Here is a 23410-nt window from a genome sequence, read left to right on the forward strand (position 1 = left end):
AGTAGTGATAAAAGAATAATACATTAATCATAAACAGTAGAAAAATAACAGAGTAATACAAGAGGTTTCGATGTAAAACTAGAAAAGAAAAAACAGATAAGAGACTACGAAAAAGTTTCCAAACATCGGAGTAGTCAACTCCTGTACTAGTCTTTAGTCTGAGGTGACTGGCAGTTCATCACTAAAAACATGGGAAAAAGGTGCTCTTGGCCTAATAATTAAAATAATATCATTAAGAAGTGATCCAAAATGTGTGAACAACTTTTTAAATTTAAATCGGATTGACAGAATCCCCATTGAAGGCAGCATCCAATTGCTTCATGCTGTGAATGAATGAACTGTGAGAGTTTGTGTTGCGTTCACTGGCTCCTATAATATTTCTCATACTTGCCATGCACTAAGTTTAATGAGACATCAAGGTGAAACACTTCTGATAGTATTTGCTCATCCTTAACTTGCATTCACCATTGGTTTTATGTCTTATTTCTTCCTTTAGACAATAGAAAATGCAATGAAAGGTAGGTACATTTGATATGTCAATATTCAAATATAAATACATTTAAATGGTAAGACAATAAAAGAATTGGGCGAAAAAAGAATGGCGGGACAGTCTACTGCAGAGTTGAAAAAAAGGTTTACCTGTGTGCATTCATTCAAGGTTCATAAGCCACAAAATATTGCAAGCAAGCTGTGTGATATGTCAATGATCAAATAATAGATGTGATGGCTCAGAATGGTAGTGAGGTGCACCTACTTTTTGACATGGATCATTCCAATGAAAATCTTGGAATGATATTCTAGTGTAAAGGCATTGTAACTTTAAGCATGACTTTGTCATCTGTGACTTCTAAAGTTGTTGATTATCTTTGAGAAATGTTTACCTTTGCCTGACAAAGTGATGCTAACTTTAGATTGTGAAGTCATTCTAAGATCTTACTTGAAATTCTTGAAAGAAAATGTGTCAGAAATGTAGAAAGATAAAAGCCTTCCATGGAGAAGTATGGTGTGAGGTGTTTAACCATACTCTGTGGTCTTGCTCATCGTGGGAAAGGCTTCCGGTTAAAGAGTGCCATAATCTAATGTAACTTGACTGCAACAGGTGCCTGCCTTTGAGGGGCTCGGGTGTCCCAGGACATCCATGCCAACTCAAGAAAATGGTTCCTTACCAATGGGTAATGGCTATAGAAGGGGCTGTGAGGTACCAGGAATCAGATGTGGACACAGAGGACTCATAGTGATTCTTACAGACGTTGAATGAAAAAATAAAATGGTTGGAAAATATATCACTATCCCTACTATAGGAGGTATTTCCCCAGCTCAACCAAAACTAAGGGTCTGTTCATGTGTCAAGATGTCCAAAGCAAAATATCCTGTGTCGGAAATCCAATCCTAGCCCTCACACTTTAAAAGTAACTATAAGGTGCTAAGGGTATTGCCACTGGCCTTGCAAATTCTCAAATGTTCAAATTCAGACCAAAAGGTTAACTCCAACAGAAAGGTTCCAAATGGGTAATGTTCATAGTTTTAGGGGAGGACTCCCTTCCCCGGGTTTCTTTCCACAACACAAACAGTTCAAAACCTCAAGGGTATGTGTCTTCCTTGTAATTCCCTTTTCATAGTGTTATACGTTGGGTGCAGGTCCCAGACTTGTAGAACACCTGGTTACTCTCCTGCCAGACTTGTTTTACATTCAAAATATTTCAAAGTTCTAAGGGCATGGGTCTTCTTTAGGATTCTCTTTCAATACTTGGTTTTGCCAGGTATGCTCTACTGCCAGGCCTTTCTCATGTAATACATCTCTTTCAATTTTGGGTGTTAGTTTCAGGTTCATAGCCCTTTTCTCATTACTTCACTCTTCCAATTGGTTTTTATTTTCCCGAGATATTGGGTCCCGACCCGTTCTCACATTCCAGTTCTACACCTTCACCCAATCTTCTCAAATCCCTGCTGTGGCCTTGCTTCCAATTGCCTAGTGTTTTGCTCTCAAAGTGATGCTCCAAGCGAAGTGCCACAGTGTCCCAGCTCCCTGCTACAGGATCACTGTCTTTGTTCGGCTGCTCCGGAGCGCCTCGTGGTCTTCGCTGCTTCCTCTCTGTGGTCGGCGCTGATGGCTGACATTTCTCCTGCTCTACAGTTCCCGTGACGTCGGAGGGGCCTCTCCTCTTTTTGCGCTCCCAAGGCTTACACAGGGCTTCTCTCCCAGCAGGATTTCCACAAACGCTGTCTGCTTGAGCCGCTTCCTTCCGCGTGACCGTCTGCTTCATCCAGGCTCTCCGAGTTGGGAGTTGTGACTCTCTCTCTCCATTCTCCAGGTGCAATCCTTTTAAATGTCCCAGTTCTTGTTAGACACCTGCAACCACTAGAGCGAGTCTCCAGCTTCTCTGCATCAGTGATCTGTATCGCTCTAGTCATCTTCCTCATCCCAGTACACCCATATATGTGGGAATGATAGGCAGTTCTAGACATGTCATACTGAAAGATGTCATTAGCATGTTTTGTGGATGGTTGGTGAGAACTATCACAGTAAGCCATAAAGGCAGGAGACATGGAGGGAATATTCCTAAGAGGGAAAGGGGGATATGTGTTTTCATCTGAAGATGCCATGCTATCCCCTCGAGGGTGGCCACCTCCCATGTGGTTCTCCCTCCTGTAGCCACCCCCAGGGTCAGAATCAGGTAGCGGCTGCTGTCCCCTGGCCACATGGGGAGAGGCTACCTCGGGGAAAGGAGTGATGACATCATCTGATTCATCAGAGGCCTTCTCCATGTCATTCCTGGATGCTTTGTGGTATGCAAAGCATTTCAGGCAACATTTCTGTATTTACTGGTGCCCCCTACAAACTTTTCAGCCCTGCACTGTGCTCCCTCCTCGCCTACCATACCTTGCCATTCGGTTGCTCACTATGCTCTTGCACCATTTATCACAGTATTCACAGATGTTAATCCTATTGTTAACATCCCTGGCTTGGACACTCACCCACTGCCATAGCGCCCCACCACCTCAGCCCATCACCCCTGAGACATTTACTCTGATAATGTCTAACCCAGCTAGCTACGCTAATCACAACTGGCCATCACCCAAGAGAGCTCCTACCCAAGCTCTTACCGCTGGAAGGTACCTTAACAGCAATACATTGCCAACTGCCACACCTCCACCCACCAATCCTTATCTGAACTCCCCCGCCTTATGGCTAGAACACTTTGCCACCAAACCCACACCCAATCAGCCATGTGCCCTGCACCTAAGGAACTCTAGACTGGGCTCCAGATTCCTTTGTGAAGTCTGCCACTCACAGAAGCTCTCTACTACCTTCTCCTCTCCCCTGTTCACATCCGACCACCCTTCCCACACTCCCAAAGATACGTTGATTAAGGGTGCCTTGGTCAATGCCAGCTCCCTCCCTTCCCACGCCCTGGACATCACAGACTTTATCACTACTCACGATCTTGACTTCCTGGCCATATCAGAGACATGGCTACATGCAGCCTCTTGACCATTACTATCCCTCGCCATACCTACTGGCTATTCTATAATTAGATGTGACCGCAACACCAGGCAATCTAAAGGCAGCGGAGTTGCCTTTATCCACAAAAGTTCTCTTGGCTTTAGAGCTATCCCCAGTCAACAGATTCCATCAGCAGAGCTACCTTCAGTCAAACTTCCCATTTCACCCAATGAAACTGCCACCCTACATCTCATCTACAGGCTGCCTGGACCTGCCACCACCTTCGCTGATGACATTACTTACTAGTAGATAAATCTAAGACAAAATCTCAAATTATACTTAACCTGGGCTTCCAAGACCATAGCAACCCTAATGCCGTGGGCATTGCCAACTCTCTAACCGATCTGGGCTTCTCCCACTACATTCAAGAACCCACTCATATCAAGGGGAGAACACTTGACTGGTTAGTCGATTCAAACTGCAGCATTAACCTACTGTCCAATTTACCTGACACTTGGTCAGAGCATCATACTATTACCTTCAATATCAAAGCCAACGACCAATGCCCTAAACATGATATTGCCCCCTCAATTCATACTAGAAACAAAAGGGACATAACAAGTGATAAATTACTCCCACTTATCCTTCCCATTCTAAACAATGCGTCATTATCATGTACTGACCCCACAGTATTAGTTGATATCTTCAACCATGCTATGCTCAAAGCTATGAACGCCATTGCCCCAATCAAACTCAGGAAACCGAAACCACGTGCACACCTCACCTCTTGGTTTACGTCACACTTGAGAGTGCTACGAAAAGAAAAACGAAACGCTGAAGCCTGTTGGAAAAGTCATCCTTCTGATGCCTACAAGGACAGCCTCATTATAGCATCCCTTAACTTCAAAGGGTCTATCTTCCAAGCTAAAAAAAGTCACCTACAACAAGCGCATTATGCAAACGGATTCTAACACCAAAGAGCTGTTCAAGATTCTGAAAGACCTTGAATCCCCGTAACTCCCCCTGACTCTTGCAGCAAAGACAGCACATGGTGCTCGGATATACAAAAAGGCCTCTTGGACAAAATCAACACTCTCCAATCCAAAATCAATGCCGAACAAAGTTGCCTACAGATAAACCAGCAGCTCAACCTCCCTACTAGTACAAACACCCCCACCACTCATACCTATAAACCTTTCAGCTTCTCTCCTCTAACCATCACTGAGGTTTAAAGAATCATTAACCAACTCAAGCCCTCCAACTGCCAAGGCGATACCTGCCCAGCCCCTATCATTAAGGAGGCCACACATGAACTAGCCCCTTTCATCACCGCCTTCATAAATTTGTCCTTCAAAACAGGCATCGTCCCGGATAACCTGAAGGACGCATGGGTCATCCCCCTTCTTAAAAAACCTACCTTCGATCCAAGCATACCCACGAATTACAGGCCCATCACCACAGTACCATTCATGCTCAAAATACTGGACCGAGCTGCTTATCTGCAGATCCGGGATTACTTGGAATCTAACAAACTCCTTGGCCTCAGGCAATCTGGCTTCCGGCCAAGACACGGTACTGAAACCACCCTCATTGATTTAAAAACTCAAGTTGAGGAACTGAAAGATAACAGGACCTTCTACTATTGCTAGATCTTTCAGCAGCTTTTGATTTGGTTAACCACCAAATCCTCTGCCTGCATCTCAAATCAGCTGCCCACTTCTCTGACTCTGCCATCGCCTGGATTAGATCCTTCCTTGATAATAGATCTATGCGAGTATTGTCCCTGTCAGCATCAGCTGAGCCTTCACGCATCCACTGTGGTGTCCCTCAAGGATCTTTTGTGTCACTGATACTCTAGAATGTGTTCACCAAACCACTTTTCGATATTCTTGATTATCTGGGTGTCACCTACACCAATTAAGCCGATGACACCCAGATACTCATCCTTATCACAGGTGACCATGCAGAGGACACTAAATCCTTGAATGATGTCTATCTGGTTGTTCAGGCGTGGATGGCACAACACAAACTTTGCCTCAATGATGATAAGACGGAACTCCTTATCCTGGGATCCCATCAACGTCTTAATAAATTAGATCCCTAATTCAAGTCGTTCGCCATTGACGGCAACAACATCAAGGTATCCAATGATACTAAAACCTTAGGCATCTACCTTGACTCTACCCTATCACTGTCCAGACAAACCAATGCTGTTAGTTCAGCATCTGCCTATACGTGCAAACTCATCACTGCTTGTAGACCCTTCCTGACTACTGCTAATTGCATCATTCTTGCTAGAACACTTATTATGTCAAAGATTGACTATTGCAATGCCCTTTATCTAGGGACTAGCCAACGTAACCTAAATAAACTTCAAGTCACACAGAACAATGCCATCAGGGCTGCCCTAAATATTCCCAGGAAACAGCACATCTCTGACCATAGGCGTAATCTACACTGGCTCTTGGTAGCACAGAGAATCTCCTTGAAAACACTTGCCCTTACACACAAGTGTCTGGCCAACCTGGCTCCCACCTACCTGGCCAACCGACTCACACCCCACACTTGTACCCATCCTCAGAGAGCTGCCCAAACCCACTGCCTCTCCCTTCCCAGGTTCAAGCTTCAGAAAGCGGGTGGGGTTAGTTTCCCGGTCCTAGCTACCAAATTGTGGAATACCGTGCCCAATCCTATGAGAGCAGAACCCTCCTTTCAATCCTTCAAGAGCAAAGCCAAACTGTTGCTCGCTGCTCAAGACAATAGTGCAACCTAAGTCTCCGCGCCATTGCCCGACATGCTCTGTGACTGCATCACTGTATATTACCTGTATGTAATTTTTTGTAACCCTGACAGTATATATACTTCACATTCATTTATTGTATTTCATGCTTTGTATTTCGTGCTTTGTACATTCTACATTGTTTATATATTCTGTACTCTGTCTGTAAATGTGTCATTGTAAATTCAAGATATGCGCCCAGATGCCGTTGGGCCAGGCGCACTATACAAATAAACAAAATACAAAGACAAATACTCCAGCCAGCCAGAATAACCTATTAAACACTGGATTGTGGTTACACCTGAGTGACCGGCTGTGAGGTGGGAATGTGCGAGATTTAGGATAGACCTTCAGAATTGGGGAGATATTTGCAGTTGATACATGGTCTGACCATCCTCCTTTATATAAGTACACCCAATATACAACTCCCTATGTTTCCACAAAGTAAGCCCCCCACGCCCCAGTGTTCTACGATACTCTTCAGAGGCACAAGCATTATAGGATGATTTTAAGAATGGTTCACTGTGTTTGGCATTGGAAAACTCTTTCCTGGACGTTGAGAAATCTTACCTCCGAGGGTCAGTTGAAGTAGTGCGGCAAGGAGTGGGAGTCTTGGTGTGTCTACCATTTCTCCCAGAAGGTTGGAGCCACCAGAATCCACCATTCCTTTTTGTTTTATCCAGGTCAGGAGTCACCTTCCCATTAGTGGAGGTATATAGTTCATAAATTAATTGGCAGATAGTCTACCCTTGAAGTACCTCTCAGCATCATGGTTAATAAAGGAGGACCTTAACCCCTTCTATATTGTGTATTCCAATGCCACCAGCTCCCATGCCTATGTGGTATCTACCAATCCAGGTTTTATGGCAGGGGTGGCCTTAAGTCCTGCCTGGCACCAGCATGTCAAATCATGTGGTGTAAGGGCATGCCCCCTACAGGGAATATCCACTTTGTCCATGCTATATGAATCCCTGCAGACAAAGCAATGGGTGGCTTGGTTGAAGTGGCTGGCTGTGGGTATGTGCACACAAGTCTTTGTGCAGGGGAGGGAATGCACAGACTTCAATAACAGAGCTTGTGCACAATATTTCTGACAACACCTCAGTTAACCCACAAGTAATACACAAAAAGTCTGAAATCTGAAATTATGCTTCACCAGATTTATTTACATAAAGAAAAGAAACAACAATGAATCAACAAGGCATGTATGACATCAAAATGATTGTCTTATGCCGGATGTAATGCTGTCTCACCTTCCAGTGGTGATTTGGGTTTCCAGGGGCTCTCAAACCCTCAAAAGTCTCTTAGTGGTTCATTGCTGGTTTTCCAGCTCTGATCTCTGTTGTCAGAATTTGGACCCAAAAAATGCCTCTTGGTCAGTCAGGTCATCTCCTCGAAAAACTGCTAGTATAGCTGCAGTTTCTCTAATGTGGTGAAATGATGCGTAACTGCCTCACCGTCCTATCACAATACTCAAGGCCTCCCACCCTTGATGGCACTGACTTATCCTCCTATGGCCCCCTTGTTTGGAATGTCCTGCTCTGACCTTCTGGTCCTGCCTAGGGCTTTTATCCTCCTCTGGCCTGTTATCACCACTTGTTATTACCTCCCCTTGCTCTGTACCACTTCTGCATCCTGTTTTTACCACTCCCCACCGTCTGTACCACAGTCACCTCTTGCTGTACCATCCCATCCTCCTCTGTATCACCTTTTAATGTTATAACCTCATTCTCTTCTTCTGCCACCTCTTCCTCCTCTGTACCACGTTCACCTCTTAATGTTACCACATCCTTCTCTGTTCTCCTCTCTTGCATCTAACACTTTCAACTACTTCCTCACCATTCCTTTTAACTTTCTCTAATGCTCTTCAATTGCCTGCTGCAACCCCGGCTGCTATACCCCCTGTGACGAACCAGAAGAAGGAGTCTGACTAAGTACTGACGTGTTCAAGATTTTTTATTCCTATGATAAGATGAACGCCTATCTAGCCCTTCTGCTATGAGGGAAGTTCCCTACCTAACAAAACTAAAAGTAAGAGAGCTTGTCAAAGTCAAAACAAATAGTCCTTAGTCCATATCCTAATATTTAGCTGGACCTAACACTGAGGAAAATTTAAGAAGAAAAAGAAGGAGGACAGACCAATAGCCTCTTTCTTTGGCTTCTGCCTGACCCAGCACTTGGATCCCTTTTCCAAGAAGCAGAATTGGAAAGTTTCTCTTTACACAAAGTTCATCAATTTCTTGCTATATGGTCCTCAACCTCTCTGCAGGTTCTGTATCCCTAGTTTTTAAGTCTTTACTTATACTTCATGTGGTTTTGCTTTCTTAGGAAAGACAAGGTTTCCTTAACACGACTCCACCATTTCTCACTTGGTGCTTGACAGTGCATCTGTCTCATTTAAATACTAGAACGCTCCAGGTTCTCTCTCTTCCCAGCTCTGTTCACTGTGTTTTCTTTCCAAAGTCTTCTGGCCCTCTGTTAAGCTTGCTTTATCAGAGCCTCAGTAGGGCGTCTGCCCGTTCGGGTTGTCTGGGCTGCCCTTATGTCTTTCCCAGCCTCTATTGTCACTATTCGTCCCCTCTCACTGGCATTACCTTTTTGGGAGCTTTCACTTCCCTTCCGCTACTCAGCAGCTAATGCACTATGTGAGATACCAGAAGTGTCTCACCCACTAGTCCCTGGGGATCTGTCATCCATGTGGCCAGGACACAGCAATCGCTTTTGGATCCAGTTCCTGGGGGTGGACCAGTGCGGGAGGATCACCTGGGTGAGGGGTCTTCAGGGAGTGGGAGTGGGACACCGGATGGTGAGACATGGTATCCCCTTCCCTGTAACACCTTTACTGCATCCTACACGGTAGGATATTTAGTGTCTCGTTCACTGTGCTATTCACAACATCGGGGCAGAATTCCTGCGTTCCAAACTGGTGCCCTACATTCCAGGCCGATCATTGCGCTCAACAAATCAATCTTTTCTATGCGTTCCTAGATTCCACCGTGCAGGAGCGGGAGGGAGATCCTTTTCAGTTCTTGACCCACACTTTGGAATGTCTTACCTCTTGACCATCGCAATCTCCAGGATTTTTTTCCATTTCGCAAGGCTCTAAAAACATACCTGTTTTAGTCTGATTTCCCATCAGCTTCCCTCTCACCCTCATTGCCTTGATACCTTACAGACTTTGTGTGCTCTATAAATGCCACATACAATGCAATACAATACAATAAAATACAATACAACTTTACCCCCCTCCCCCAACCCCGCCTTTTACAACACAAACACTTTCTCACGGACAGCCGCTATAAGGGAAAACAGACTAACCCCCAAGCCATGTACCTGACATATCCCAATACTATGTTCAGGCGAGGTCATGCAATTATCGACAATCACTCACACCTGACTTCCATTACACTTCCTTACACGGATAAAAGGCGGAGCACAAGCGTACACTCTGAGCGAGGAAAAGCACATGAGGAAACAGCAGTTTCGAGATGGCAGCTGAGCAAGAGGGGAAAGACGGCAAAATCGAAGGGGATTGCAAGGAGGGAAATTCCCTTGACCTTTTCTACAAGGAACCGTTACTTTCCAGAGACCTTGAGAATAGAAAGCGTAAGACTATGAAACCAGGCTAAAGAATCCTGCATTGTGTATCAGAGATACCTGGGCCCCTCCCATGTCAGTAATCAAGGCGGGGAGAATCACCAGCCACCATAGTACCGTCCTTGGCTTCAAGAACAAAGCAGCATCAGTGAAGACAACACAGCCAGTGAGTTGGGGAGACCGATACAAGACCTGTCTATGTTGGAACCTCTGAAAATAAACTTGTCTCAAAGTGACATGGGCCATATGAAATATTAGAATGAACAGGGACCTGTAACTATAAAATAGCCCGACCTGACAGGAAACAAAAGACCCACCTCTACCATGTAAATCTCTTAAAAGATTGGAAAGAAAATCCATCCGCAACCACTGTCATGATACTGTCTTGTTTGGTACCAGAGGAAATAGATAATTTTGAATTAATTCCCCAAGAGCTATCTAGTCAACAACAAGAAGATTTAAAAGATGTAGCCACGACATTCCCCGATGTATTCTGTGAGAAACCTGGAAGAGCACAAGGCACTTATCTTTATATCAGAACTCCAAAGAGAAAAGTGGTCCATTTGTAACCATATAGACTCCCGGAAGCCTGTAGACAGATAGTGTTGAGGAAGTGAAGAAAATGCTAAGGGAAAATATTATCGAACCTTCTTCAAGCCCATGGTCCTCCCTTATAGTCTTGGTCACAAAACCTGATAATTCCTGGAGGTTTTGCATAGAATTCTCACAGGTCAGCACCATCTCCGATTTCGATGCCTATCCCATGCCGCATATTGACCAATTGATTGATAAATTTGGAAATCCCACCTTCCTATCAACCCTAGACTTAAACAAGGGGTACTGGCAGGTCCCAGTACATGGACCTGATAAGAAAAAGACAGCTTTCTCGATGCCCCTGGGACTATACCCGTTCAAAGTCTTCCCTTTTGGTTTACAGGGGGCCCCTGCCACTTTTCAATGGCTTATGGACAGGATATTACAGCCCTACACCGATTTCTGTGGGGCTTATGTTGACAACATTGTAATTTATAGAAAGACTTGGGAAGACCATCTTTTTCATCTCTTTACTATTATGAGAATTCTCAGAGAAGCCGGCTTGACTGCCAATGCATCCAAATGTAAGCTGGCTCACTCAGCCGTGAAATACCTCAGCTTCTTTGTAGGGAAAGGCAGTATTTAGCCTCAACGAGAAAAAGTGAAAGCCGTCCTAGATACACCCATACCTTAAACCAAGACAGACCTCAGAGCATTGTTAGGATTAATCAGTTATTAACATAGATTTATCCCTAATTTCTCAGAAATAACAGCTAGGTTGATAGACAAATTAAAGAACGCCAAACTCCAGAAGATTCATTGGACTGACGAGGATGATGTATGTTACAACAGCTTAAAACAAACCCTGTGCCAGAACCCGATCCTAAAGGTAGTAGATTTTTCGAGAGAGTTTGTGTTGCAAACTGACGTCTCTCTTACAGGGTTAGGATCCGTTTTGTCACACGTTTGTGATGGAATAGAACACCCTATCCTATTCGCTAGTGGAAAACTCTTCCCACGTGAAAAAAACTACTATGTGTTAGAATTAGAGGCCGTTGCCATCAAATGGGCCATCACCCATTTAAGATACTATCTCCTAGGAAGGAAGTTCACACTCATCACAGATCATTCTCCACTACTGTGGATAAGCCAATGAACGGATTCTAACCCTCGAGTCATGCGATGGTTCCTAGACCTTTAACTCTACTGTTTCACTGTGGAGCACCGAAAAGGTAAAGACCAGGGGAACGTCGATTTCCCTTCTCGGTACCCTGTGAAACAGATGTGGATACATACATTGCATAAGGGAAGGGCATGTGAGAAACCAGAAGGTGTCTCACCCACTGGTCCCTGGGGATCTGTCCTCCAGGTGGCCAGGACACGGCCATTGCTTTTGTATCCAGTTCCTATAGGTGGACCAGTGCGGGAGGATCACCTGTGTGAGGGGTGCTAGGGGAGTGGGACACTGGATAGTGAGATGCAGTAAGCCCTTCCCGCTAACACCTTTAACCCATCCTACCCGGTAGGATATTTAGCAACTTTACCCCCCCTTTTACAACATGAACACTTTATCATGGATAGCCCACTACAAGGGAAAACAGACTAACCCCCAAGCCGTGTACCTGACATGTCCCAATGCTATGGTCAGGCGAGGTCAGGCATTTATCGACACTCACTCACCCCTGACTTCCATTACACTTCCTCACACAGATAAAAGGCTGTGCACAAGAGCACACTGTGATTGAGGCAAAGACCACGGGGAAACAGCAGTTTCGAGACGGCAACTGAGCAGAGGGGAAGACAGAAAAACTGAAGGGGATCGCAAGGAGGGAAATTCCCTTGACCTTTTCGACAAGGAATGATTACTTTCCAGAGACCTCGGGAATAAGGAAACCAGGCTGAAGAATCTTGCATTGTGTGTCAGTGATACCGGGGCCTTCCCGCGTCAGTAATCAAGGCAGGGAGAATAACCAGCCGCCGTGGTACCGTACTTGGCTCCAAGAACAAAGCAGCATCAGTGAAGTCAACACAGCCGGTGAGTTGGGGAGACCGATACAAGACCGGTCTCTGTTGGAACCAAGGTTGCAAGCCGCAACATTGTATGGCGATCGTTAGAATGAACATTGTTAAAACGCATGTGATAAGAGACATGAGTGAAGTTAAACTGCTGATGAGTGATTGTACTTTAAAGCAAGCTACAATACATTTGATGGAGTAGTCGTCCTGCACCATGTGGGTGCTCAATCGAAGGTCTCTGTAAGGTATTCAGCTGAGAAGTAATAATAGTAGATACATTTGGCCCGAGCCTGGCGGAGGGAGATCAATTGAAAGAGAACAAATAAATGTGCATCAAAGTGGTCCAGCAATGGGTCAAGGAGAATCCTGCGCACAGTCGAAGGTCTTTGATTTTGATGAAATGTAGAATGTTTGGAAAAGTACCTGAATTCGGTCTGAGCCCGGCAGAGGGCGACCCGAAGTGAACGAAAAATCACCTGAGAATATGTACATGTAAATTCCATTTGAAAAAGGAACTTTGATGTTTGTCGTGTTGCATCAGGCCCTCTGAAATAAGAGACTTTGAATGACAAAGCGACTTGGACACAGAAGGCCCTGATGGTGAAGTTTTGAACTGCATCCCGTGTCTTTTTTTTCCTGCTTCTGTCTTCAATCTGGCTGGAATCTGAAATTAAATATAACAATGTCAATTACTTTAATTTTTAATGGCCATCACCATTTTTCTGTTGTTCTATGCGCTTTTCCTCTCCTTCTCCCCTTATTCATACCTGCTGAGACTCTGTGATCTAGTTAGAGACTACACGTGTTCACAATGTTCATATTTTCCTTAGCATTTCATAACTCAGTTCAAGTATCCTGCATTTGATATGAACTTTATATATTCAACTTTACACACGCTCTTTCTTTACATGGTGTTTTATTTCAGAGGTTTTTTCTTTTACTGCTGAATGAGTTTGCTAGTGAAGCATCTGCCCATAGGAGAGGAGTTTTCTTTTAATTTCATTTCATATAACTATATTTTGATCCGACAGATCATAAAAGTCACATACAAAATTCATCACATAAAGCAGTCACCAGTCAATAAAATGAGTAGTAATAGGGTAAAACCAAAAGAGGAAAAAACTGTGGTACATGCTTAAAAAGTTTAAAGATGTAAGGAATTCATTATCCAGGATTAAAACATCATTTATGCTTCAGACTGGCTAAAGAGAGAATGCCAAGAAGCAGCTTTGTGTATAAAATTCTCATACATTTTGGCTGCATTCTGTCTAAATAGCATTCAGGACCAGGCTCTAACTTCCATGATGCGTATAAAGTCAGGCTAGTTGAGGTTTCTAATTTTGTGCAAATTTCTCTTAGCCATCTTCTCTCATACTTATTTTTCAATTGCACCTTAACATTTTTGGGGTTTGAATCAGGGTTGAGCCAATAACTTCCCCACACCATAGAAAAAAGCTAATTTCTTATAGCTGGTAGCAAAGGTAAGTTTGAGCCTCCGGGCTGAGATAACACATCTTGTACTGCTTTCCTGTAGTTGCCCAAGTTACATTTGTTTCATAAACGAACCATTTCGAACACAGGCCACATTCCACAAATAAAACCAATGCTCTGCAAATCCATTTTCCAGAAAACCAGGGCATTGGGGGAGTTAAAAGGCAGGCCCAGGATAGTTTTTAAGAATTTGTGTTCCATAACCTGCAACATACTTATGTTACACATACCCCAGATATCGGCCCCATATAAGGCTTCCTGTCTTGCTTGGCTCTGGTAAATCTACAGAGTTGCGCTAACCGGTCCTGCCCCATGGTCTTGGATACATCTCAGCACAGCCCCACAGTGCTTAGTCAACTTAAGTGCCGCCCTATTTACCTGATCATTCCACATGCAATTAGCCATCATTCTAACACCTAGAAAATCATACTGGGTGAACTGCTCAATTGGACCATCTCTAAGTCTTGTTATAAGGCTGAGTTTTCTCTTAACTCTACTTTTGGTAAAACCAATGACTGGTTTTTCTTAGCATTAATAGTCAAACCATTTACCTGACAAACATTTTCAAAGATGGCTGATGGCTTCCGAAGACCTTGGGGAGTAAGGGAAAGCAAGACTGCATCATCTGCAAAATAGGGATTCTCTCATTGGCCAGAGATGGTGCATAAGTTAACTCTGCCAGCAGCGAATCAATAAACCCCTTTTATAAACAAGCAGAACAAACTGGTTCAAGGACAAAGCCTTTTCTCACTCTCACATCAATTTTTATTTTCCCCGTTGTTTGGCTGTCCAATGCGTATCTGATTACCGCCTCATTATTAGTATACAGAGATTGGATAGCTCACAGAATACCAGAAGGAATGCCCAAGCCCAGCAATACCTGCCACAATCTCGCCCTGGGTACACTGTAAAAGACAGTTTTGAGGTCAACAAATATGGCATAAACTTTCATGTTTCTTAGAGTAACAAGTTTCTCCAGGATCAGGTATAGCCTCATAGCCTGATCAATTGGACTAACGCTGTTCTGAACCAGCCTGAAGATGAGTCAAAGCCCCTGCCTCCAGAGCCCAAGCATTCAAATGACCCAGCACTGCCTTTGCAAACAGCTGGCCCCCTGCATAAAGAAGGGAGATCAGTCTGTGGTTGGAAGGAGATCCCATATCTCCCTACTTGAATATGGGGACAAGTACTGCTCAAGTACATGAAAGTGGGACTATATTTGCCCTTATTAAAGCGTTAAAGAATTTGAGCAGCTATAGCCACTTCCTGCCTGTACCAATTCAATAGCAACCATATCAGGACCAGTCACTTTTCCCAATTTCTGCAACAAAAGTGTCACTTTAACATCTTTAGCGGAAAGCAGCAAAGGAGCAAGGACAGGTCCCTGCCAGAATGGTGCCATCACTCGTATTTGGGGCCTGGTTAACATCTTTATAAAGATTTTCAAAATGGGCAAATTAGGCAGTCTCTGGGATAGCATCCAAGATTGCATTTTGGTCCCTGATTTTACCTGCACCTACACATATTCAGAACCACCTAGTGTCTCCTTTGGTAGAAGCCTGAAGGAGGCTATCCCATAGCTGGTCAAAGTAGCCATCCTTTTTCATCTTCTACACTTTACAGTAAGCGGATCGTGCCGCAGCCAAAGCCAGTGCTCCCCTACCTCATACTCCTTTAGCATGCTCGACCAGTACCTTCTTTGCAGCGCTGCACTCGCTGTCATATAATGGGGTTTTACGCACTGCCTTTACCCTGGCAGCGGTCCGAGGTCTGCTCACCCAGTCTCCCACAATGTTTACCAGTTCTTTGATATGCTTAACATCCTCCTCCTGACTCTTGTTAAAAGCCTCAAGTAATGGGGGAATGCTTCAACACTCTGAAATCCTGCAGCAGTTTCCAGGATTCGACGTTGACCAGGATGTAATCAATCAAGCTGTTTCTAAGATCCGTACCAAAAATTGTTCCGGCATGCCGGCCACTCAAAAATCTTCCATCACACGCCCTAAGACCTAGGGACAGAAACACACTTGCCACCACCTGAGCCTTCCTACATTTCATTTTAGGATGCTCTGCCATTAGTTCAATACCCCATATTAGGTTTTCCTCATCAGTCAGACCCAGCATAGTTTCAAGTGGTTTAAACTGGACGTTTAAATCACCCATTACAATTGTTTTTGCTACACCTTTCGGATTTTCCCCTCCATTTAGCAACTCTTTCCTCCAGCAACAAAAACAACTTTTCCCTTTCGATTATATAAATTCATAAACAGGAGGTAAGACCCGTCAGGGCATTGCAGATGAACTTCCATATAATCCCTTGAGTCAGTAGGATGAATACCTATTGATGTAAATAGTTTTGCTTTGACCCAAAGGGTGAGACCACAACTAGGGTGACCACCCCTCCCCTTTACTGCAAGGATGAAAAGGATAGCATAACTTTGAAGATTATAGGGTACCAGAGACCACGTTTCTTGAAGAGCCACTATACCATGAATACGCTTCTAACCAAGGCGTATCCATCCATCTATTTTTGGAGATCAGCAATATACCAGGACATCAATCGCATTAGTCTAGGTAAGACAATCGGGACAATAACAGATTCAATCTCATTGAAAGAGTCCTGGATGGTCTCATTATTAACGATTAAAGGGCCTACTCCTGGAGCTACTTGTTGTCAATCGATTCTTCCTGTCACTGATAGGTTTAACTCACCCTCAGCTACAGGGTCCCTCATTCTTGTACACTCCTTCCATACATTTTGCGGAACCCCCTGAGCTCCAAGCGGGCGCCCTAACGCCAGGGCACTCCGTTTATCACCTGGAACTGGTTTAACTGAAATTGTAGGTCCTAATATCAGTTCCTCTCTAGTTTTAGTCTGAATGCCTCAGCTACATGGTCCCTAATACTTGTACACCCCTTCCCTACATTTTGCAGAACCCCCTGAGCTCCAAGTGGGTGGCCCTAACGCCAGGGCACTCAGTCTATCACCAATAACTGGTTTGGTTGAAATTGTAGGTCCCAATATCAGTTCCCCTCTAGTTTTAGCCTGAAAGCACATGGGAAAGGTACCTGAACTCAAGTTTATTACTGGGCTGTTGCCCTTTGGGCTGAGTGCACTGGCAATAGATCTAAGGAGATTAGCCACTGTAGAAAGAGGCAACAGTGAATGGTGGATTCAGACTAAACACTATATCGAGTGGGCTGGGGGGCATAGTCCACTGTTCCATAGCAAGGAGCCCCTCCACAAATGAGTTGGATTTTAGATCTACTGTGATTAAATGTTTTGATAAGGAGTGGGGTGAGCATGTGCACTGGACTATGTCATTCCTGATTATTGACAAGCAACCACTCTTCCACCTTAGCCAGTGACATACTTTATTAATGAGTCCTTCCCCAGATTTCTTATATTGAGAAAGGAATCTAGGTACATTGGTCAAAAAGAAATAGGAGTTGCAATTCTGAAGACTCGGGATCTGCTGGCGTAGTAGATGATTTGTGTTTTCTCTCCAGCCCTCCCCTCGTAACCAATCCCTTTGATTTTGCCAGTCTGGCCTGAGGCAATTTACAGGAGCACCACTGACCGGATATGCCCGCTTTTCCACCACCCGAGCCGTGGGCTTATTATCCCCCTCCTTTCTAGCAATCGTACCCCTCCTACAAGTACACCAAATTCTTGGTTTGTTTCCCCAATTAGAGACTTCAGTGCTTCCATCTCCCTTTTCAGCAGGACTAGGGCAGTATTAGCCTGTTCCACGCTACTGGCCATATGCTCAACCTCCCTACATTTACAGGCACAACCGGTGACAAGATTTTCCCTTCTTATGGGAACCTCCCCAGCCCTCGTCAGACTTATAGCCCAGGCCCCGTCATCCACCTCAGTTCAAACTGGCCTTAAAGATACCTTGTTCTTAGGAATCGCCCCCTAGGGCTCTACCCTACACCTGGGTTCGGCCCGGGAACCAGAGGGTGGACCGCACCCATTGGGATTCTTCCTCACATTCCTATCGTCCTTTTTACCAATCCCCACGACCTTACCATTTTCCTTTCCTCCTTTCGCCCTCTGGGGCTTCCAATCTTTTTTTGATTCCCGCAGCCCATCCCTCACCAAAAGTAGCGGAGAAAACCTATTAGTCAGTGGAGTCGATGTTAACAACAGAGCTCCCTCTTTGCCACTGCCACCAGGAGACTGCAAGTTGTCTACCCCGCATTCTAAATTGCATTGCACAAGCTCATCAACACTGGATAATGCATTGCATTACACTGGTATAACGTAACTTTTCCTTTGCTTTGTGCAGGATGATTTGGCACGTCATAGCCAGGCAGAATTGTGCCCACCACCAATAGGGCAGGCAATGAAACATTAGCTGCATTTAAAAAAACTTAGCTTTTTCCCGCATCTCAACATGAGTCAATGGTTTGTTGCGGGTTGGAGGGGGTGCAAGCGTTTTATCTTTTGGCAAAGCATCAACACTGTCCAAAATCCCATTGACCAGGACTACACAGTTAGTTTCCGGATGGGCAGGGATCCTATCTCTGTTAAGCCTTAGGCACCAAGCACTCAAACTTTTCATGGCCAAGTCGTCGGGCTCTATATCATATGGGAGTTGGCCGATTTCCTTAATCATTACATTTGCCTGGTCAATTCGATCAAATAGCTTTGCAATTTTTTTCCCCTGGTGGCTCATGGGGGGAAAATGGCTTTGAGCTTCGCCATTAAGAATAACGATAAAACCAATTTAAGCACCCTCCACCGAACTAACTTGCATCCAGTTAAAACTGTTAATAGAACCTGTTGCAATTTAATTATGATGAAAGACTATTAAAACAGCACCAGTGTGCTAAAATATAACTAAAAAACTGCAGATAAACCAGGAAGCTGCATCCAAAATATGTAACAAAAGGGATAAAAATAAATTACGGAAGGAATATATTTAGACAGTAATAGCAAAGAGCAGCACCAAATGTAGCAGATTTAATGTAGAAATTGTTGTCCATCAGCCGCCAGGTGCATTTAGCTCAGACAGAAACCTACCAAGAATCACCAGCGCAGATAGAGGAGGCACACCTGAACGGCTCAAGGGGCACCCGTAGTCCGACTCCCCCCCTTCCCTGCTCTGCTTATCCTTATACGGGTACTGTGTCGCCTTCATAAGCAAACGCTTTTAGCTACAGAGGCCTGATAGATATGGATGAAATCTGGCAGGGTTTAGCAGATGTATCTCCTTCCAAATGTCGCTCATGGTCTTTTCAAAATTCTTTAAGTTTATTTCCCCCAGGGTTTCTGATACTACTCAATAAGCGCAGGTATGAGTACCTCTAGCTTGCTCCTGTTTAAGTAGTACAAATTGTAGCTTTCCAAAAATCACCACAAAGTTTGCCTGCAAGTTTATTTTATTTATTTATTTATTTGTTTATTGCTTTTATATACCGCACACAAACCCTCAGGCATCAGGGAGCTTGTAAAAACCAGTTACATGTGGCCCGTAGGCAATCAGCTTATAATTGAGAAGCGTAACAGATATAAGAGTTAGGGTCTATAGAGCATAAAAGTTACATGAATCAGATTTCATTGCACATGAGTTACAGAGAGGCTGCAAGGGTTGAGGAGGTCACTTATGATAGAGATTATGCAAATAGCCCAGTTTTGAAGGCTCTGCGAAAGGCCCAGCAGGATTCTTCTGCTCTCGATTCTGGAGGGAGAAAGTTCCATTGTTTTGCAGCGAGGACAGGGAAGCTAGAGCCTCTGGCTCTAGTGTGCTTAAATTTCAGTTGCACCAATCTGTGAGTGTAGAGCGTTCTAGTTGGCCTATCCGTTTGGTGCATAACAATTCTTTGGGCCCGACAGCTCGGGCCGATTTTGATATGCATCTATCTGTGAGTAAGTGTCTTAAATATGATTCTTTGATGGATTGGAAGCCAATATACTGATTTCTGGGCATCTGAGATGTGTTCAGTTCTGGGCAGGTTTAAAGCAGTTCATAGGGCATTATTTTGAAATGTCTGAAGTTTTTGTATATTGTGTGAGGATGTACCAGCAAAGAGGGCGTTGCAGTAGTGCAGCCTTGCTCCTTCTACTGCTTGCGCGATTGTTAGGCAGCTATCTACTGGGAGATATGATATGGCAGCGTTAAGGAGTTTGGTGGGGTATGCTGCTGATAATGATATGGAATTAGTTTGGCGGGAAAGGGAGAGGGTGGCATCTAAGTAGACTCCTAGGGTTTTCACGGCAGGCGAGACAGTGATCTTGGTACCATCGATGTTGACACAGCACAAAATGAAGACCACCTAGGAGTAGTTCTGTCTTCTCATCATTAAGGCAAAGGCTGTGGGTCGCCATCCGGGCTTGGATAGTGGCGTATATGTAGAGTTTTGTACGCCAGCGTCATTGATGTAGTCACCTGAGAGGGAGAGGAGAATTTGGGTATCATCAGTGTAGTTAGTGTAGACTATACCCTGGGCGTCTAGGAGGCCAAAGAGAGGATTTGTGAAAATATTCTTTAGTGTGAGAGAGACACATGACCCTTGGGGGATTCCGCAATTGATAGGAGCAGGTGCCGCACATGCCTTGTCAGAGAATACCTAAATTATAAGTAAAAAGTAGGCACGGAAAAGTAAGCACAAGCACAAGTACAAACGTGGGCTTGGGATCAGTAGGGCTGCAGCAGGGGCGGAGCAAAGTACTCTCTCTTCTGATCTTGTGCCTTGATATTAAAGGCAGCACACTCTGCAATTTCACTCAGTAATCCCACATAGCGTCAGTAGCTCGGCAAACAACAAACAGCATTCCAGCTTTATCCTGATGGGCTTTCATTTCCTCTGAGAGGAATCCAAGTGTGCCTTTACCTTCCTTTGGCATTTCTTTTGTTATTTTAAAGGTGGTCGCGACTTACATTTTCAGGGCAAAGTTTATTCACTCTGAACAGGTGTTGACCTCTCTCATATGCCCATGCGCATTGTTGACGAACAAGATGGCGAACGCCTCTTTCCCAGTAAGTGGGAATGTGGCTTTACACGCACAGAGGTCCTTTCCTCTAGCCTCTGCTTAAGCAGACAACACGCAGGACCTGTTTTCAAAAATACTTGTCACCAAATTCACATGCACAAGGCCTTTTCCTCTAGCCTGTACTGTAGCTGGCCACGTGCATATCTTCACTTTGCACACTCACTACGAAGCCTGGCCAAATGTCACATGCTTTAGACGTGCACAAGCTCCAGCATTCTCCAATCTCGTGCTGATACCGCCATCAGGAAAAAAGCATTCAAATGGTAATAATAAATCAACATACTCTGCAGTTGCTTTTTGCTAGAAAAATACACCTTTGTACTATTTACTGACTCTTCAGGAATTAAATAAGTATCTATAATAGGAAATGAGGTGAACTTCCCAGATATGTAATTAAATCCCCTTCACCAAGCATGAAGCATGACTTTATGAGATTACGCTTCAATCTGTACCCCACAAGGGAAGTCATGGAGAAACGGAAACCAGTATTGGAGCGCATTGATACTTGTCGGTTATGTCAAGGGCCCTGGGAAACACTCGTACACTTGGTCACAGAATGTGCAGCATTGAGAGTTCTGAGAATGAAACATCTGAGCCCACTCAACCAGCACATAACAATACTTTCCCCCAAGGACCTTTGGGAATATTTGATTCAGGGAAGGAGAACTTCTAAAATCTTAGCATTATTATCTTTTGTTAAAGAGATTTTTTTGAAGATTGCAGGGAAAGAGGCTACCTAAACATGATGGACAGACATGCCCAAATTACCTCCTTTTTAATTTTATCTTATCTTTTATTTTAGGTTTTTTTACATTTTTATTTTGATTGAATTGTTTAAAGCATATAAGGTTTAAGTGTAAACTATGATAATGCTTAAATAAATACATAAAATAAATAAGTATCTGCTTAAGTTAAGTTGTTCTACTACTCTTCCTGTGTTCACAACATGCAATCTAAAACATGAATTAAAATTCCCACCAACTGTTCTCCGACATTGCTCTCGTAGAAGTCAATGTTTTCTTCTTTGCAGATCAAGAAATGCCCTACTGTTGAGCCATTCACAAACTAGGACATGCTTGCTCAAAATCTCAGGATAACGGCGGCATCTAAAACCCACTTCAACATTCCACTATCATCCATTGGCCAATAACTGCACCAATTACTGTCTGATCCCTCCTTCTCCATCTTGGAAAGGGCTCACAAGATTCTCCCAAGGATCAATTGCCAAGGGAAGAATAAGGGATAAAGGGCCTCATTACGACCCTGGCGGAAATGGAAAAATGATGGCGGAAATGCAATACCGCCATCGAACACCGCTCGTTGCGATCATGACCCGTCACCGTAAAGTACGATGCCATTAGCGACACCGCAGTGAACGCCAACGCAAACTGCACCAAGTACGCGCACGCGCGCCTTGCAAAACCGGAATCACCGCCATGGCGCAACGGTACGCGAATTCTGACCCTAGCGGACATGTACTGAACGCCATCAAGCACGTCGGAAAGTACCATTCCGCCATGGCGAGAAATACGGCATCGTGACCCAACCGTAAATGGCCCACTGAGTGCCTGTACTCCACTCCCTGGCCACATTGCACAACCCCTGGCAGGCGCAATGTACTCACACCATGCAACCAGTGAAATCTACAATTCACCCATGCATGCCAACGTAGAAATGCATGCAGGGGCTCAAAGCGCCCCGTGAGTGGGCATCCATGTACGGCATGCCACCATAGCCGTACTGATGCAGCACAGGCATGTGAAGGTACAATACATCAAAATGAAAATCAAGAACACATGACACAAAACAACAGTAGTCCCCCATCGCTTGCCACCAGCGCAAGGCAACATCCAAAACAGCATCCTGAGGGGGATTGCACCAGCCCTGTACTCTTGCCAGTAAACAAACCAACCATCAGCAGAAGCATGTACCACACAAGTTGGCAGAGTGACTGAGCAGCCAGGCTCAACCCAAGAGGGGCCGATGGGAGCTGCAGGGCACAGATGGCATGAATACAGAAGCTATTCCAATGGACATGACCCCAGTCCCCCTCCAACAAACGCACGCAAACACAGGCACCTGTGACCAGCCACATTCTGAACATCCCATCATTCCACCAATCGACCTGGCTGACAGGCACCAGTCGGCCAAAAGCCAATCCCCCGCCCCTGAACAGCACATCATGTAAACAGTCCCAATGGCAGCCCCCATCCGTGACCATACTGTGCTACGTAGGCAAACGCGGCCAGTACAGTACCACACAACTCAACTCAGAAGGCGGAACACAATGCAGATCATCTCGCAATACATACCGCCACAAATCGAAAATCGCTACATCACCTGCAAAGAATAACGCAACACGCCAAATATCGGAATACAATTTAAATGCACATCCAAATGACAAAGGCCTCACAGCAATTTGCAAAATAACACCAAAACATCCATCATCACCGAGGGCTGCATCTGCAATAATTGACCAGCTTCCACATGTGTGACGCCCTGTACCATCATGGCACACAGGGCCTACATCAACGTTCCAAAAGGC

General features: G+C 44.6%; 1 protein-coding gene across 1 annotated transcript in view; it reads left to right on the top strand.

Annotated features, from left to right (window-relative positions):
* The window catches only part of LOC138472411 (uncharacterized), a 227877-nt gene that overhangs the window by 54350 nt on the left and 150117 nt on the right, over positions 1-23410 (top strand). Inside the window, exon 10 of the mRNA XM_069610557.1 lies at positions 497-518. Coding sequence (XP_069466658.1) covers positions 497-518 — 22 coding nt within the window. The remainder of the gene's footprint in view (positions 1-496; positions 519-23410) is intronic.

Source organism: Ambystoma mexicanum, chromosome 8, assembly GCF_040938575.1.
Source record: "Ambystoma mexicanum isolate Mex_15411 chromosome 8, UKY_AmexF1_1, whole genome shotgun sequence".
Taxonomy (NCBI): Eukaryota; Metazoa; Chordata; class Amphibia; order Caudata; family Ambystomatidae; genus Ambystoma; species Ambystoma mexicanum.